Source organism: Pocillopora verrucosa, chromosome 6 (assembly GCF_036669915.1).
Source record: "Pocillopora verrucosa isolate sample1 chromosome 6, ASM3666991v2, whole genome shotgun sequence".
Taxonomy (NCBI): domain Eukaryota; kingdom Metazoa; phylum Cnidaria; class Anthozoa; order Scleractinia; family Pocilloporidae; genus Pocillopora; species Pocillopora verrucosa.
This window is the reverse complement of record NC_089317.1, coordinates 21,013,673-21,032,650: the sequence shown is the minus strand read 5'-3', so window position 1 is coordinate 21,032,650 and position 18,978 is coordinate 21,013,673. Positions and strand designations below refer to the sequence as shown.

Genomic DNA, 18,978 nt, shown 5'->3' with positions numbered 1-18,978 from the left:
TTACTGGGAAAAAATACTTTATTATACTGAACAGACTTTGGCAAATTAATTATGAGAAAGCTGGATATGAAGTCATCATCATTTAAGTCACATTTTATTTTCCTTAAAATGAAAAAAAGACCCACCTTTTTAAGGAAGAATCAACACAAAATGAAAACGACTTTGGTGAGAACTTAGCAAATACATTCATAATTTATCAGCTCAATATCTCTTTTTTCGTTACGTTCCTGATGGAAGTTTTAATGTCGATTTACTTCACATGTATTTGCAAATGGTAACACTAAAAATCTAAATGGCATGCACTAGAACCGTTACTCCGGTTACTTTAAGAAAGATGGGGATATCAACCTTTATCATTAAAAGAACAAACGTTTGACAAATGTACGGGAATATTTTGACCAGTATTATTATTGGTAATTAAAAAACGAGAGAGTTAACTCTCATTGAGTGATATTTTTTCAAAGTAACTTGAACACCACGAAGGCTGGTTGGTTCAAGTTGCAGAGAGAGAGCTGTCAATGCAGTAGTGACATATGCCATGAAAATTGCCATAGCTATGAGGCCAAATAAGATCCAGACGACAGAGAAAATACGAGCCATAGCCGACTTGGGTGCCTTGTCTCCATACCTTGCCAATAAGAAAGGTACGAAATGAAAGAGGAATTAGTGATGATTTTATCTGCACTCGCAGGACGCTGTCCTGGGAAACAAACCTATGGGGCTTAATCACGAAAGAGCATAAGACACATGGACGACTCGTGGACGAGAAAGAAATTACCACATTCTGACCACTTAACAGCTCACCCTACAGTGGTCAGCTTACCCTACAGTGGTCAGCTTACCCTACAGTGGTCAGCTTACCCTACAGTGGTCAGCTTACCCTACAGTGGTCAGCTTACCCTACAGTGGTCATGGAAATAAAGGACCACCAAAATCCATCCCATGAGCCTCTGATGAATGAACGTGGAAATTCTTCGCCATTCCAGTATGTATCCTGGTAGAACAAAAAAATTACATATGAAGTTTTTTCTCTTGTTCCCGGTCTCATCCCCTTGTAATCATAAAAATGTCATTCCTATTATTTCTTAACTTTGAGAATTGCAAATCTGACTTTTAATGGGTGGGGGGGGGGAGGGGTAGGCAAGATTACATTCCGTACTGTTGACCAGCTTAAAGAGGTATATTGAGTGAGATCACAGCTGCTTAAAATACGGGTTTGGTATCAACTTAAAGCACCTTGTCGGCAGCATCTGCTTTCATTTCGTCGGTTCAAAAAACCTTGAAATTTCTTAAAAGAGACTGACCTGTAAGGATAAATGGATATGTGCAAGCATTTTAATTTTGCAACCATGCATTGAAATTTATCTCAGAGGACAGCTGTACTTATGAACTTAATCTTAACAGTGCCCACATGATGATTCCAGCAATGGCCGTGAAGATCATGGTCATGGTGACAGCAAGCAATGGCCAAGACTTCGATACAGAATCGAAAACGACATCAAGAGCGTCGTTTTCATCGTTGGCCAAAGCTATGTATTCCGTACCAGGATAATCCAGTAATTTGAAAAAGATAAATTCAGAGTACTTTTGTACTTTTTTGTTGTTCGAATATAGGAATTGCTATATGGAGTTTGTTTTGCTTCAGCATTTGTATCATGCCAGATTCACTTTCAGCTCTGAGGTTCGTTATTTCATAGCGATCGGCGCTGCAATCCGATCACACGTATCTTAAAATGGCATCTCGTACTATTCCATGAGCTTGATTGTCCAAGGAACTGTTATCGGGTCCTCTTATGTAGGGAGGCTTGTAAATCCAGGCAATGGTTAGGTTTTCCTTTTCATTATCATCATTATCATCGGGTTCGGATGAGCTTGATTTGGCTGAAGTCACTCGGAATTTAAAAGCAACGAGACAACAACGCCAAACGAGCAAGTCGGTCAGTCTGTCAGTCAGTCACTCAGTCGATCAGTGGGTCAGTGTTTATGGGTGATGGACAGTCAGTCAGTCAATCAATCTGTCGGTTGGTCAGTCAGTCAGTCGATCAGGCAGCCTGTCAGTCAGTCAGTCAGTCATTCAGTCAGTCGTTCAGTCAATTGGTCTGTCGGTCAGTCAGTCAGTCAATCTGCTAATCGTAACATAGATTTATTCTTGATAAACAGGAAAGAGGAAGAGGATTTTGTGGCATCCTTATTTCGGAACATTGACTTGCATTATTCCTAATAAAAAGATACTTGCATAATTTCTCTTTATCTAGATACATGCATAATTCCTCTTCAAACAGATACTTGCAAAAATACTTTTTATATAGATACATCATAAGATGAGATTTTCGTGGACATGCTCCGTGCATGAATTTTTTCTACTCTAACCTTTAAATGTTTTTAAGTTATTCAACAGTCTCAATTAATTTCGCGACAATCGTTTTCGTGTCCTTCGTGCTTTCCCAAACGCTTCAGCATTATGTAAGGGGTAACTCTCACTTTGTTGGCCTGTTTATGCTTTCTAAACAGTAATGGTTCCAAGACACAGGCTCTCGAGCCACGCGCTGCTATTCATTGCACGGAGTAAGCAACACTGGGTTTCATTATATGTGCTCTTTGACTTCTAAAACAAGGCATTTTCTGCACACTAATTATCCAATTATGGAAGACCAATTGGCAGGTCAAGAAAATCATAATAATGGAAAGTCCATCTAGGAAACATATTGGTATTAATGATGAACTTCCCAACTTAACTTCGCTAGTAGTCACTGCCATAGTTAACAAAATGTTGTCACTCGGCCAGGCTTATCATTCTTTGAGAAAGTGTGGAATTATATTGCGAGAAAGAAATAAAGCAACACAGAAAAAAAAAGCAAAACAAACAAACTGAAAAAATCAAAAAAGACAAAAACAAGAAATAGGAAAGCTTGTATTAGAATTAATAATCATTAGCATTTAATTCATATTCGGTTTTATGATTTTGAACAAATATTTATTTGTTTTGTCTTTCTTTTTTCACTAAGTGTTATGTGTACATAAATACATTCGTATTTTACGTATTTTCCATTCTATTGAGCAAGGAGTAATAGATAAACGCGGTTGCTTGCGTGCAGGCCACCCTCGCCATCAAAGGATAGTAGCCTAGTGTGTTTTTAATCTCGCCAAGTCACCTCTGCGGTCGAATTGGCCTCCAGTTAAAATAATCAACCATTTACTGTTCGCAAGGCCTTATAGTAGTCTAGCTCCTGCCGCTGGATGTACACAGCTGGACTTCCTGAACTATTGAACTACTCAAACGACAAAATACAAGGCATTTTAACTAAGTAAGAACTTAACAAAGACTTTTGTTGTTATCCATTGAACTGATTATGAGAGACAATGATGAATTAATTTGCTAAGTAAAGTTTTTTAATCTGCAAAAAGGGGCTGAAAACCTTATGGAAAAAAAGGCTAAGTTTTGGACTAATACAAGAATTCGAAAACTTCAAAGAGATCGATGATCTGCATTCGTTAAGTTCGTAAGTACAGTGGAAGTAATAAGCTACCTGTAAGTTTACGTAAGAATAGATAACTTTACCCCAAGCCAAAATGTCAAGATGCAGATTGGCAGATATAATAAGGAGTAATTAAAGAAAAATTAAGCTAGAAGCTGGAGAAGAAAAATTCAGTTAACGCATGACGAAATCATACACGGATGCTATTTTCCAGTACGATTGCTTTAACAAACAAGCACACTTCTTTTCTGCAATTTCCATCAAGTTGTGATAGATAGGTAGATGATGCTGTTCTAGCCTTGTCCTCTTACATAGATGTTGAGATGTTGAATATTGTCTGCCTTTGGAGTGAAATCAGTACATACATAGATATGCAGTCAAGATTTTTTTTAACCTGTACACGTGTTGTATGGTTTGTAACTTGCAAAACTCACTGAACGCACCGTTTACTGGCTACCCCGAAGTTTTGAAACCTTTGATTCCAGTATTGTAAAGTGATCTTGCATTTGTTTAAGAAGTCTTTTGGCTACTTCAAAGTCGTTGAGAATACTTTCTCTCTCAGTTAACACCATCCCTTTGTTTTCAGCTTCTGTTAAATGAATGAAATTGATTATTTCATAATGCCACTTAACCACATTAATGGATAAGGCCCGCCGTTGAAATCAAACTGACGACAATGTTAAATAGAAAAAAAACATGCAAAAATGAAAAAAAGAAGATATATTTGTGGATGAAGTGAATGAATTAAATGGATGGATGGATGGACAGAAGGATGAATGAGTAGATTGATGAAGTGATGGCTAGTAGAAAAAGTAAATAATTGTATAAATGAGTAAATCACTTAATCCGTAATGATTGATATGGGGTTGAATGGATATATCGGAAACTTAAGTGAAATGAAAAGACTGATGGATAAATGGATAGATGAATGAATTAAAGGCAGACGATACTATTCTCAATACGATGAATAAATGGACACCGTCAAAAGGAAACAAGCTTACGCCACTCTATCGTGGAATTTTGCTGCTTGCCAGACTTCTTCCTGATGAGTAAGTCCCATATTACTCCAATACAAAGCATTCCCGCCAATACTCCAAGCAAAATGTACAGGAGTATTTTAACAAAGCTGGAAGAATCGTCAAACAAACTGAATTGTTTGGCTGGATTACTTTTGGTGTACTGTCAAAAAAGAAAGCATTCATGATTATCTTATAAATATATCAATTCATCATAACTCAAATCGTGCCAATCATGGGATTAAAGCAAGCGATGACAAGAAAGAAGTCATAAGGAATTAATTTCTCCTCTCTTGCATTCGAATTGGTTACTTTTCTCTAAGTGACCTGGGTAACAGAAGTTGCTGACCCTGTTAAATGTTTTTCATGTTTCACGCACAATAGCTGATAAAGCAGAGATCTGAGCTCGCTGTTCAAATAATTCTCTCAACTTAAAGCTGTACCTTATATGTTGCAGTGATGGTTTGAGCCGACCTCAAAATGGTGGAACGCTGATAATTTAAGCAATCTGCCAGGTCTTTTCTGTCCTTTGAAAAGAGAGCCCCGACATCTCTTTGAAGTTCCAATTTCTTGACGGTGAGAAGCGTTTTCAGTTTTTCTCTTGAGTGGTAAAAGGTGTTTGCGTAGTGATCTATGAATAATCCATCAACTTTCTTGGACTGCACATCTTTAATAGCGTCTTCGATACTGTTGCGCACTAGATACAGTATGAAAAAAAAACAACAAAGTATTAACACGGCAGACAGAATGCCGACCCTCGTACAATACAGAGACTGGCATGAATTTAAAAGAAAGAGTGACGAGAAATTAAATAGTGTCATCAACAATCACCTAGTGAAGCGAACTACATCAATAATTGAGATTTCCCGCAACTTTTAACTTACAGCACCAACTACTTTCAACGACTGACTCTGGAAAGCTGGGGTGCTAACTAAGAAAAGACTCCTCAAAAATGTCAACAACCACTTTCAACATACCCAAGAATTTAATTAGTTCATTTAAAAACGAACCGAGCAGAACGACCTGACGTACCAGTCGGTTTATTACACCCAACTGACGTACAAGACTGTAGCTGTTGACTTTTGAATAGGTTGTTGAGACGTCGTTCTTGAGGCTAACGGCTCACAAGGAAAACCAGTTGACTATAATTCTTAAATTAAAGCAATTAATTGAAGCAAATGGATTGATTGAATATGAGGGTGCATACTCCGTCGACGTATCCGAGACATTTTACCCTTTTCGTGTCCAGGGTTGATGGGCCATGCTTGCAACGGGTTGCTTATTCAATTGGTAAAGCTTACACTCTGGTTTTAGAATAACTACTTGCATCCAGTGCTTATGGAATTGTACATATATACCTATTGGTTCAGCCTCCTCCTGTAGTGCATGTTGGTACTCTGTCCCATTTCCTATAACTGCAATCTGATTAAAAAAATTTTTTTTATCAGACAGTATAGTTTCCTACAACACTGTTGTATAATTATAATAATCACTTTTTAGATCGTTTTTAGAAAGGACATGACGACAACGAGAAAGAAAAAGAGGACGGAGGAGAAGAATAAGAGGAATAACGGCAAGAACATGAATGAAATTTAACCAAGAAAAAGAACAGAAATGGGAAAGTCACAACATGGTTACGCGTGTCTTCACATGTAATGATGACATTTTCTTGGTGATCTGCAATCTGTTCGGGAATGCATGGTGTACGTTGCACGGTGTTAGCCTAATTTGTCCACAACAAGCCACATTTTTTTTCATCGTTTAGCAATCTATCAGCCTCACTTTCTTATTAGCAAAGCTACTTGGTTCGGTTTCCAGGGAAAGAGCCGTCAGTGCTGAAGTGACGTTCGCTGTAAAGATTGCCATAACAATCAGGCCCACGAGAATCCAAACAATAGAGAATATCCGTGCAGGAAGAGATTTGGGAGATTTGTCACCATACCTAAGACGAAAGAGATCATTATCACCTAAATCTGCTTGCACACTGATCATGATAGAACATCCAAAATTAGATGGCTGGACCATGCTGAATCGGCTCGAAATAAACATTGGACATCAACGAGGAAGGCTTCTCTGGTCCACTGTTTTGAGGTCCAATTAAAATTTGTAGTGTCCATAAACTTAAATAAAATCTCCAAAATTAATTAGGTGTTTGACAACATTTTTTGCAAAGCTAGTTATGTAACTAAAGAGGTTTACCCTACTGTGGTCATCGAAATAAAAGACCACCAAAATCCATCCCATGAGCCTTTGATGAATGAACGTGGAAACTCTTCACTATTCCAGTAAGTGTCCTGAAAAAAGTGAAGAAACAATTCTTAGTAAACAAGAAAAAAGGTGTTAATATTATTAATGAATAAATAAATACGATCAAATTTCTCAATGTGTATCCCCAAACGGTTGCTTACCCGCTGCAAGATGTGCTGGTCACTGTTGTTGATAAAGAGGTAGGAAGTGAATGATTTCAAAATATATCTTTTTTGCCGTGACACTTCCTAACCGTCTCTTAAGGACACAAAATAGTGCTCCTAAGATCAAATAATCCAAACTCAAATGCTTGCTCCATACTCCACACTTTCGACAATGTTTTTCTAAGTGTAGCCTTTTAGTTCTTAACTACACGAAGAACGCTTGTCACATTTTATAGTTAAGAACCGGGTATAGTTATTAATATTTATAATTATGAACTGCGCAGGTGGCCTAGCTCCCCGACGAGTACCCTCTAGTTAAGTCAGACAGTCTGTGGTTGACTTATTTTTGTCCTTCAATCATGATAATTGTTTCCCACCTTTCGCAGATAAAATGGGTCGTTGACGTTGAAAGATCACATAAATTATTTTGCAAAGGTTTCAATTTATTAAACAGTAAAAAAGTAGTGCATATAGTTAGAAAATACCATTTGGGCGCTAGAGAATGTTTTGTGACACAAACTCAAACTTACTAAAGCCCACATAACAACTCCTGAAATGGCTGTCAGGACCAGAGTAACAGCTAGCAGTGGCCAAGACTTCAGAACGGCATCCAAAACATAGCTGATCTTGTTGTTCCCTTCTTCAGTGGTAATGTAGTCTGTTCCTGGATAATCAACGACTTTGAAAAATGGGAACTCGCTGTAGTGCCTGTCTCCTTTTGGCTCAAATATAGGAGCTGCAACGTGGACTTTGTTTTGCCTCAGAAGTGCGATCATTTCATATTCACTGTTAACTTGGCGGTCTTCTACTTGGTATTCGATGCCATGAAGAATACCGCATTCATACGTCATGTATCGTAAAAGTGTATCTCGGATCAGTCCCTGAGCGCCGCTATCTATATATCCATTGGTGGGTCGAGCGACATACGGTGGTTTGGCAATCCAAGTTATTGTTAGATTTAGGTACCATTCGATCTTCCATTCGTCTTCCTCTGTAGAAGAGTTATCATTGGCTGACACAGTGATGAAATTTGTAACAACAGCTCCGATGAAGACAGCTGAAAACACCTTAGTCCAATCTTTCATTATCACCCTGATTAAAAAGACAATTGTTTTCGTTGCATTATCGAAATATTTTAGGGACGATTTTAGTCCGAAACTGAATCAAGCTTTCCAGGGAATGGTTGTATTAGACCTTCATATTTTTTTATCTTCTCGAATCTAGTAAAAAAAAGTGAATTGCTAATCGTTAAAATTATTAGAGAGTTTAGGTGGCCCGCTTCGAGAAGTTCTTTACTCTTCATCGGCTTTTTAAGATGAAAATTAAAAGAAGATATCTCGACAAAAACAATTCCTCTGAGAGAGCATAATGACGCATAAATTCAGTAAGTAAAATACGTGTCTTGAGCACAACATTCACCAAGCAAAGTAAAACTGTAAATATCCCTGGCATATGACTGTGCGCGTTGATCGAGAAGAAAAAAGAAAAAAAAAAAAGGAATGATGACGAGAAATTTTCGAAGTCAGTCGAATGCCGCAATAGTCGATCAAATTCGTACCGGGCTACCTCAACGTGTAAACTTACCCAAAATTAGAGCTGAGTGTTATTTTCAGAGTTAGAGTACGTCAAAGATACTTCTTAAACTGCTTCGTAGTGTGGACGTTGTCTATGTAACGCATTTGATCTGTGAAATACGGCTAGGCCATCACTAGGCCACTGGATGTATAATCTTAACAACTAAAACGAAGAACCCACACGTTAATTAAACATGAGAAGCACCTGTCGTTAATTTGTACCTCGACTGAGAAACAAAGCACAGAATACGTTAAGTTGCCACACGACCATCCTTATACCGTCAAATTGTTCAATTCAAACTGTATCTTGATTTCGATTGGCTGACACTTTGGTAGAAACTATCGTTTTCTCGCCTTTTAATACCTGAGTTAAATTTTGAATTAATTTTAAATTATCAATGCACTTCTTTGCTCTCTAAAGATGCCTCAGAAAATATCCCATTATAATGAAACAGCCCCAGGACACAGATTTATTTGACTCACTGTATTGATTGTATCCAGTTGTCACCAACTGATTTAGCCTAACGCATAATATCGGCAATATGGTTATTTATATATTTCATAGGTTTACTATTCTCACTTAGAAAAGCTGATAATTAGTAGATGTCGAGATAAAATGAAGCAAGAACTGGCATGGATTCTAAGTAAAAAATTTAAGTCTTATCATTTCGGATAGTCAGTAGGGACATTCTAACTATTCTTTGCCATCGATGTTTTTTATTTAAAAACGCCACTTAGTTAAAAATTCACGCCCTAAGGGTAGTTAAATATCACATTAACATGTATTTGTATAAGGAAAGCAGTGTGTCGAATGAGTCCTCTGAATTTCTAAATAATATACATTGATCTGTTGCGGAAAGGTTTCTTCTTTAAAATCGTCCAGTTTACACGATGAACTCCAAAGGCTAAATTTCAAGTTTTATATTATTTTGACTGGAGAAAAAAAAAATTCGATTTCTTTCACAAGAAGCCAATTAAAATGCAAATTTTGATGCACTATGCCCTTAGCACATTACTGGGAAAAAATACTTTATTATACTGAACAGACTTTGGCAAATTAATTATGAGAAAGCTGGATATGAAGTCATCATCATTTAAGTCACATTTTATTTTCCTTAAAATGAAAAAAAGACCCACCTTTTTAAGGAAGAATCAACACAAAATGAAAACGACTTTGGTGAGAACTTAGCAAATATATTCATCATTTATCAGCTCAATATCTCTTTTTTCGTTACGTTCCTGATGGAAGTTTTAATGTCGATTTACTTCACATGTATTTGCAAATGGTAACACTAAAAATCTAAATGGCATGCACTAGAACCGTAAGTAACTCCGGTTACTTTAAGAAAGATGGGGAGAACAACCTTTATCATTAAAAAAACAAACGTTTGACAAATGTACGGGAATATTTTGACCAGTATTATTATTGGTAATTAAAAAAACGAGAGAGTTAACTCTCATTGAGTGATATTTTTTCAAAGTAACTTGATTCAAGTTGCAGAGAGAGAGCTGTCAATGCAGTAGTGACATATGCCATGAAAATTGCCATAGCTCTGAGGCCAAATAAGATCCAGACGACAGAGAAAATACGAGCCATAGCCGACTTGGGTGCCTTGTCTCCATACCTTGCCAATAAGAAAGGTACGAAATGAAAGAGGTATTGGTGATGATTTTATCTGCACTCGCAGGACGCTGTCCTGGGAAACAAACCTATGGGGCTTAATCACGAAAGAGCATAAGACACATGGACGACTCGTGGACGAGAAAGAAATTACCACATTCTGACCACTTAACAGCTCACCCTACAGTGGTCAGCTTACCCTACAGTGGTCAGCTTACCCTACAGTGGTCAGCTTACCCTATAGTGGTCAGCTTACCCTACAGTGGTCAGCTTACCCTACAGTGGTCAGCTTACCCTACAGTGGTCATAGAAATAAAGGACCACCAAAATCCATCCCATGAGCCTCTGATGAATGAACGTGGAAATTCTTCGCCATTCCAGTATGTATCCTGGTAGAACAAAAAAATTACATATGAAGTTTTTTCTCTTGTTCCCGGTCTCATCCCCTTGTAATCATAAAAATGTCATTCCTATTATTTCTTAACTTTGAGAATTGCAAATAATCGTTTTACACAATCTGACTTTTAATGGGTGGGGGGAGGGGGGGGGGAGGAGGGGTAGGCAAGATTACATTCCGTTCTGTTGACCAGCTTAAAGAGATATATTGGGTGAGATCACAGCTGCTTAAAATACGGGTTTGGTACCAACTTAAAGCACCTTGTCGGCAGCATCTGCTTTCATTTTGTCGGTTCAAAAAACCCTTCAAATTTCTTAAAAGAGACTGACCTGTAAGGATAAATGGATTTGTGCGGGCATTTTAATTTTGCAACCATGCATTGAAATTTATCTCAGAGGACAGCTGTACTTATGAACTTAATCTTAACAGTGCCCACATGATGATTCCAGCAATGGCCGTGAAGATCATGGTCATGGTGACGGCAAGCAATGGCCAAGACTTCGATACAGAATCGAAAACTACATCAAGAGCGTCGTTTTCATCGTTGGCCAAAGCTATGTATTCCGTACCAGGATAATCCAGTAATTTGAAAAAGATGAATTCAGAGTACTTTTGTACTTTTTTGTTGTTCGAATATAGGAATTGCTATATGGACTTTGTTTTGCTTCAGCATTTGTATCATGCCAGATTCACTTTCAGCTCTGAGGTTCGTTATTTCATAGCGATCGGCGCTGCAATCCCATCATACGTATCTTAAAATGGCATCTCGTACTATTCCATGAGCTTGATTGTCCAAGGAACTGTTATCGGGTCCTCCAACGTCGGGAGGCTTGTAAATCCAGGCAATGGTTAGGTTTTTCTTTTCATTATCATCATTATCATCGGATTCGGATGAGCTTGATTTGGCTGAAGGCACTCGGAATTTAAAAGCGACGAGACCAATGAAAAGGGCCAACAATAACTTAAACCAAGTCGCCATTATTGTTATCTGCCAATGAAATGAGTTAATAAATCCATCAATCAATTAATCAACAACGCCAAACGAGCAAGTCGGTCAGTCTGTCAGTCAGTCACTCAGTCGATCAGTGGGTCAGTGTTTATGGGTGATAGACATTCAGTCAGTCAATCAATCTGTCGGTTGGTCAGTCAGTCAGTCGATCAGGCAGCCTGTCAATCAGTCAGTCAGTCAGTCAGTCAGTCATTCAGTCAGTCGTTCAGTCAATTGGTCTGTCGGTCAGTCAGTCAGTCAATCTGCTAATCGTAACATAGATTTATTCTTGATAAACAGGAAAGAGGAAGAGGATTTTGTGGCATCCTTATTTCGCAACATTGACTTGCATTATTCCTAATAAAAAGATACTTGCATAATTTCTCTTCCAACAGATACTTGCAAAAATACTTTTTATATAGATACATCATAAGATGAGATTTTCGTGGACATGCTCCGTGCATGAATTTTTTCTACTCTAACCTTTAAATGTTTTTCAAGTTATTCAACTGTTTCAATTAATTTGGTGACAATCGTCTTCGTGTCCTTCGTGCTTTCCCAAACGCTTCAGCATTATGTAAGGGGTAACTCTCACTTTGTTGGCCTGTTTATGCTTTCTAAACAATAATGGTTCCAAGACACAGGCTCTCGAGCCACGCGCTGCTATACATTGCACGGAGTAAGCAACACTGGGTTTCATTATATGTGCTCTTTGACTTCGAAAACAAGGCATTTTCTGCACACTAATTATCCAATTATGGAAGACCAATTGGCAGGTCAAGAAAATCATAATAATGGAAAGTCCATCTAGGAAACATATTGGTATTAATGATGAACTTCCCAACTTAACTTCGCTAGTAGTCACTGCCACGGTTAACAAAATGTTGTCACTCGGCCAGGCTTATCATTCTTTGAGAAAGTGTGGAATTATATTGCGAGAAAGAAATAAAGCAACACAGAAAAAAAAGCAAAACAAACAAATTGAAAAAATCAAAAAGGACAAAAACAAGAAATAGGAAAGCTTGTATTAGAACTAAAAATCATTAGCATTTAATTCATATTCGGTTTTATGATTTTGAACATATTTTTATTTGTTTTGTCTTTCTTTTTTTCACTAAGTGTTATGTGTACATAAATACATTCGTATTTTACGTATTTTCCATTCTATTGAGCAAGGAGTAATAGATAAACGCGGTTGCTTGCGTGCAGGCCACCCTCGCCATCAAAGAATAGTAGCCTAGTGTGTTTTTAATCTCGCTAAGTCACCTCTGCGGTCGAATTGGCCTCCAGTTAAAATAATCAACCATTTACTGTTCGCAAGGCCTTATGGTAGTCTCACTCCTGCCGCTGGATGCACGCAGCTGGACTTCCTGAACTATTGAACTACTCAAACGACAAAATACAATGCATTTTAACTAAGTAAGAACTTAACAAAGACTTTTGTTGTTATCTATTGAACTGATTATGAGAGACAATGATGAAATAATTTGCTAAGTAAAGTTTTTTTTATCTGAAAAAAGGGGCTGAAAACCTTATGGAAAAAAAAGGCTAAGTTTTGGACTAATACAAGAATTTGAAAACTTTAAAGAGATCGATGATCTGCATTCGTTAAGTTCGTAAGTACAGTGGAAGTAATAAGCTACCTGTAAGTTTACGTAAGAATAGATAACTTTACCCCAAGCCAAAATGTCAAGATGCAGATTGGCAGATATAATAAGGAGTAATTAAAGAAAAATTAAGCTAGAAGCTGGAGAAGAAAAATTCAGTTAACGCATGACGAAATCATACACGGAAGCTATTTTCCAGTACGATTGCTTTAACAAACAAGCACACTGCTTTTCAGCAATTTCCATCAAGTTGTGATAGATAGGTAGATGATGCTGTTCTAGCCTTGTCCTCTTACATAGATGTTGAGATGTTGAATATTGTCTGCCTTTGGAGTGAAATCAGTACATACATAGATATGCAGTCAAGATTTTTTTTAACCTGTACACGTGTTGTATGGTTTGTAACTTGCAAAACTCACTGAACGCACCGTTTACTGGCTACCCCGAAGTTTTGAAACCTTTGATTCCAGTATTGTAAAGTGATCTTGCATTTGTTTAAGAAGTCTTTTGGCTACTTCAAAGTCGTTGAGAATACTTTCTCTCTCAGTTAACACCATCCCTTTGTTTTCAGCTTCTGTTAAATGAATGAAATTGATTATTTCATAATGCCACTTAACCACATTAATGGATAAGGCCCGCCGTTGAAATCAAACTGACGACAATGTTAAATAGAAAAAAAACATGCAAAAATGAAAAAAAGAAGATATATTTGTGGATGAAGTGAATGAATTAAATGGATAAATGGATGGATGGATGGACAGAAGGATGAATGAGTAGATTGATGAAGTGATGGCTGGTAGAAAAAGTAAATAATTGTATAAATGAGTAAATCACTTAATCCGTAATGATTGATATGGGGTTGAATGGATATATTGGAAACTTAAGTGAAATGAAAAGACCGATGGATAAATGGATAGATGAATGAATTACAGGCAGACGATACTATTCTCAATACGATGAACAAATGGACACCGTCAAAAGAAAACAAGCTTACGCCACTCTATCGTGGAATTTTGCTGCTTGCCAGACTTCTTCCTGATGAGTAAGTCCCATATTACTCCAATACAAAGCATTCCCGCCAATACTCCAAGCAAAATGTACAGGAGTATTTTAACAAAGCTGGAAGAATCGTCAAACAAACTGAATTGTTTGGCTGGATTACTTTTGGTGTACTGTCAAAAAAGAAAACATTCATGATTATCTTATAAATAGATCAATTAATCATGACTCAAATCGTGCCAATCATTTCATGGGACTAAGGCAAGCGATGACAAGAAAGAGGTAATAAGGAACTAATTTCTGCTCTCTTGCATTCTAATTGGTTACTTTTGTCTAAGTGACCCGGCTAACAGAAGTTGCTGACCCTGTTAAATGTTTTTCATGTTTCACGCACAATAGCTGATAAAGCAGAGATCTGAGCTCGCTGTTCAAATAATTCTCCCAACTTAAAGCTGTACCTTATATGTTGCAGTGATGGTTTGAGCCGACCTCAAAATGGTGGAACGCTGATAATTTAAGCAATCTGCCAGGTCTTTTCTGTCCTTTGAAAAGAGAGCCCCGACGTCTCTTTGAAGTTCCAATTTCTTGACGGTGAAAAGCGTTTTCAGTTTTTCTCTTGAGTGGTAAAAGGTGTTTGCGTAGTGATCTATGAATAATCCATCAACTTTCTGGGACTGCACATCTTTAACAGCGTCTTCGATACTGCTGCGCACTAGATACAGTATGAAAAAAAAACAACAAAGTATTAACACGGCAGACAGAATGCCGACCCTCGTACACTGAAGAGACTGGCATGAATTTAAAAGAAAGAGTGACGAGAAATTAAATAGTGTCATCAACAATCACCTAGTGTAGCGAACTACATCAATAATTGAGATTTTCCGCAACTTTTAACTTATAGCACCAACTACTTTCAACGACTGACTCTGGAAAGCTGGTGTGCTAACCAAGAAAAGACTCCTCAAAAATGTCAACAACCACTTTCAACATACCCAAAAATTTATTTAGGTCATTTGAAAACGAACCAAGCAGAACGACCTGACGTACCAGTCGGTTTATTACACCCAACTGACGTACACGACTGTAGCTGTTGACTTTTGCATAGGTTGTTGAGACGTCGTTCTTAAGGCCAACGGCTCACAAGGAAAACAAGTTGACTATAATTCTTAAATTAAAGCAATTAATTGTAGCAAATGGATTGATTGAATATGAGGGTGCATACTCCGTCGACGTATCCGAGACATTTTACCCTTTTCGTGTCCAGGGTTGATGGGCCATGCTTGCAACGGGTTGCTTATTCAATTGGTAAAGCTTACACTCTGGTTTTAGAACAACTAATTGCATCCAGTGGTTATGGAATTGTACATATATACCTATTGGTTCAGCCTCCTCCTGTAGTGCATGTTGGTACTCTGTTCCATTTCCTATAACTGCAACCTGATGAAAAAAATTTTTTTATCAGACATATTATAGTTTTCTACAACACAGTTGTATAATTATAATAATAACTTTTTAGATCGTTTTTAAAAGGGACATGACGACAACGAAAAAGAAAAAGAGGTCGCAGGAGAAGAATAATAGGAATAAGGGCAAGAACAGGAATGAACTTTAACCAAGAACAAGAACGGAAATAGGAAAGTCACAACATTGTTACGCGTGTCTTCACATGTAATGATGACATTTTCTTGGTGATCTGCAATCTGTTCGGGAATGCATGGTGTACGTTGCACGGCGTTAGCCTCTTGTATCGCTAATTTATCCATAACATGCCACGTTTTTTTTCATCGTTTAGTAATCTATCAGCCTCACTTTCTTATTAGCAAAGCTACTTGTTTTGTTTTCCAGGGAAAGAGCCGTCAGGGCTGAAGTGACGTTCGCTGTAAAGATTGCCATAACAATCAGGCCCACGAGAATCCAAACAATAGAGAATATCCGTGCAGGAAGAGATTTGGGAGATTTGTCACCATACCTGAGACGAGAGAGATCATTATCACCTTAAATCTGCTTGCACACTGATCATGAAAGAACATCCAAAATTAGATGGCTGGACCATGCTGAATTGGCTCGAAATAAACATTGGACATCAACGAGGGAGGCTTCTCTGGTCCACTGTTTTGAGGTCCAATTAAAATTTGTAGTGTCCATAAATTTAAATAAAATCTCCAAAATTCATTAGGTGTTTGACAACATTTTTTGCAAAACTAGTTATGTAACTAAAGAGTTTTACCCTACTGTGGTCATCGAAATAAAAGACCACCAAAATCCATCCCATGAGCCTTTGATGAATGAACGTGGAAACTCTTCACTATTCCAGTAAGTGTCCTGAAAAAAGTGAAGAAACAATTCTTAGTAAACAAGAAAAAAGGTGTTATATTATTAATGAATAAATAAATGCGATCAAATTTCTCAATGTGTATCCCCAAACAGTTGCCTCCCCGCTGCAAGATGTGCCGGTCGCTGTTGTTGATAAATAGGTAGGAAGTGAATGATTTCAAAATATATCTTTTTTGCCGTGACACTTCCTAACCGTCTCTTAAGGACACAACATAGTGCTCCTAAGATCAAATAATCCAAACTGAAATGCTTACTCCATACTCCACACTTTCGACAATGTTTTTCTAAGTGTAGCATTTTAGTTCTTAACTATACGAAGAACGCTTGTCACATTTTATAGTTATGAACTGGGTATAGTTATTAATATTTATAATTATGAACTGCGCAGGTGGCCTGGCTCCCCGACGACCACCCTCTAGTTAAGTTAGACAGTCTGTGGTTGATTTATTTTTGTCCTTCAATCATGATAATTGTCTCCCACCTTTCGCAGATAAAATGGGTTGTTGACGTTGAAAGATCACGTAAATCAATTTATTAAACAGTAAAAAAGTAGTGCATATAGTTAGAAAATACCCCTTTGGGTGCTAGAGAATCTTTGGCGACACAAACTCAAACTTACCAAAGCCCACATAACAACTCCTGAAATGGCTGTCAGGACCAGAGTAACAGCTAGCAGTGGCCAAGACTTCAGAACGGCATCCAAAACATAGCTGATCTTGTTGTTCCCTTCTTCAGTGGTAATGTAGTCTGTTCCTGGATAATCAACAACTTTGAAAAATGGGAACTCGCTGTAGTGTCTGTCCCCTTTTGGCTCAAATATAGGAGCTGCAACGTGGACTTTGTTTTGCCTCAGAAGTGCGATCATTTCATATTCACTGTTAACTTGGCGGTGTTCTACTTGGTATTCGATGCCTTGATGAATACCGCATTCAGACGTCATGTATCGTAAAAGCGTATCTCGGATCAGTCCCTGAGGCCCGCTGTCTATAGATCCATTGGTGGTTCCAGCGACATACGGTGGTTTGGCAATCCAAGTTATTGTTAGATTTAGGTACTGTTCGATCTCCTCTTCGTCTTCCTCTGTAGAAGAGTTATCATTGGCTGACACAGTGATGAAATTTGCAACAACAGCTCCGATGAAGACAGCTGAAAACACCTTAGTCCAATCTTTCATTATCACCCTGATTAAAAACACAATTGTTTTCGTTGCATTATGGAAATATTTTAGTCCGAAACTGAATCAAGCTTTCCAGGGAATGGTTGTATTAGACCTTCATATTTTTTTATCTTCTCGAATCTAGTAAAAAAAAGTGAATTGATAATCGTTCAAATTATTAGAGAGTTTAAGTGGCCCGCTTCGAGAAGTTCTTTACTCTTCATCGGCTTTTTAAGATGAAAATTAAAAGAAGATATCTCGACAAAAACAATTCCTCTGAGAGAGCATAATGACGCATAAATTCAGTAAGTAAAATACGTGTCTTGAGCACAACATTCACCAAGCAAAGTAAAACTGTAAATATCCCTGGCATATGACTATGCGCGTTGATCGAGAAGAAAAAAGAAAAACAAAAGGAATGATGACGAGAAATTTTCGAAGTCAGTCGAATGCCGCAATAGTCGATCAAATTCGTACCGGGCTACCTCAACGTGTAAACTTACCCAAAATTAGAGCTGAGTGTTATTTTCAGAGTTAGAGTACGTCAAAGATACTTCTTTAACTGCTTCGTAGTGTGGACGTTGTCTATGTAACGCATTTGATCTGTGAAATACGGCTAGGCCATCACGAACAAATGAATGTAACTGCAATCAACGCCACTGGATGTATAATCTTAACAACTAAAACGAAGAACTCACACGTTAATTAAACATGAGAACAACCTGTCGTTAATTTGTACCTCGACTGAGAAACAAAGCACAGAATACGTTAAGTTGCCACACGACCATCCTTATACCGTCAAATTGTTCAATTCAAACTGTATCTTGATTTCGATTGGCTGACACTTTGGTAGAAACTTTCGTTTTCTCACCTTTTAATAACTAAGTTAAATTTTGAATTAATTTTAAATTATCAATGCACTTCTTTGCTCTCTAAAGATGCCTCAGAAAAGATCCCATTATATTGGCAGGATCAGATAAACAGCCCCAGGACACAGATTTATTTGACTCACTGTATTGATGGTATCCAGTTGTCATCAACTGACAAAAGTAATAATATTTAGCCTAACGCATATATAATAACGGCAATATGGTTATTTATATATTTCATAGGTTTACTATTCTCACTTAGAAAAGTTGATAATTAGTAGATGTCGAGATAAAATGAAGCAAGAACTGGCATGGATTCTAAGTAAAAAATTTAAGTCTTATCAATTCGGATAGTCAGTAGTTATCGGGGGAGATAGTTAATATTTTCAGTGAAAATTAAGACATTCTAACTATTCTTGGTCATCGATATCTTTTATTTAAAAATGCCACTATTGGCTGAACCAATAGGTATATATGTACAATTCCATAACCACTGGATGCAATTAGTTGTTCTAAAACCAGAGTGTAAG

The 18,978-nt window shown here is 37.5% G+C and overlaps 2 protein-coding genes and 1 pseudogene across 2 annotated transcripts; all 3 read right to left on the bottom strand.

The window, feature by feature from the left end:
* Nucleotides 1-417: 417 nt before the first annotated feature.
* On the bottom strand, nt 418-2,757 carry LOC136281942 (uncharacterized; annotated as a pseudogene).
* Nucleotides 2,758-3,043: 286 nt separating this feature from the next.
* LOC136281803 (uncharacterized) lies at nt 3,044-7,988 on the bottom strand. Its single transcript, XM_066168810.1, has 7 exons — nt 7,434-7,988; nt 6,692-6,786; nt 6,275-6,434; nt 5,851-5,914; nt 4,936-5,189; nt 4,478-4,655; nt 3,044-4,065 (listed from the first exon to the last, which is right to left on the bottom strand). Exons 1-7 carry the CDS (start codon nt 7,986-7,988, stop codon nt 3,923-3,925), a joined length of 1,449 nt encoding a protein of 482 aa, XP_066024907.1. The 3' UTR covers nt 3,044-3,922.
* Nucleotides 7,989-13,074: 5,086 nt separating this feature from the next.
* Nucleotides 13,075-17,597, bottom strand: LOC136281992 (uncharacterized). The gene is made up of 7 exons (XM_066169027.1): nt 17,043-17,597; nt 16,317-16,411; nt 15,899-16,058; nt 15,463-15,526; nt 14,548-14,801; nt 14,085-14,262; nt 13,075-13,664 (listed from the first exon to the last, which is right to left on the bottom strand). Exons 1-7 carry the CDS (start codon nt 17,595-17,597, stop codon nt 13,522-13,524), a joined length of 1,449 nt encoding a protein of 482 aa, XP_066025124.1. The 3' UTR covers nt 13,075-13,521.
* Nucleotides 17,598-18,978: the final 1,381 nt, after the last annotated feature.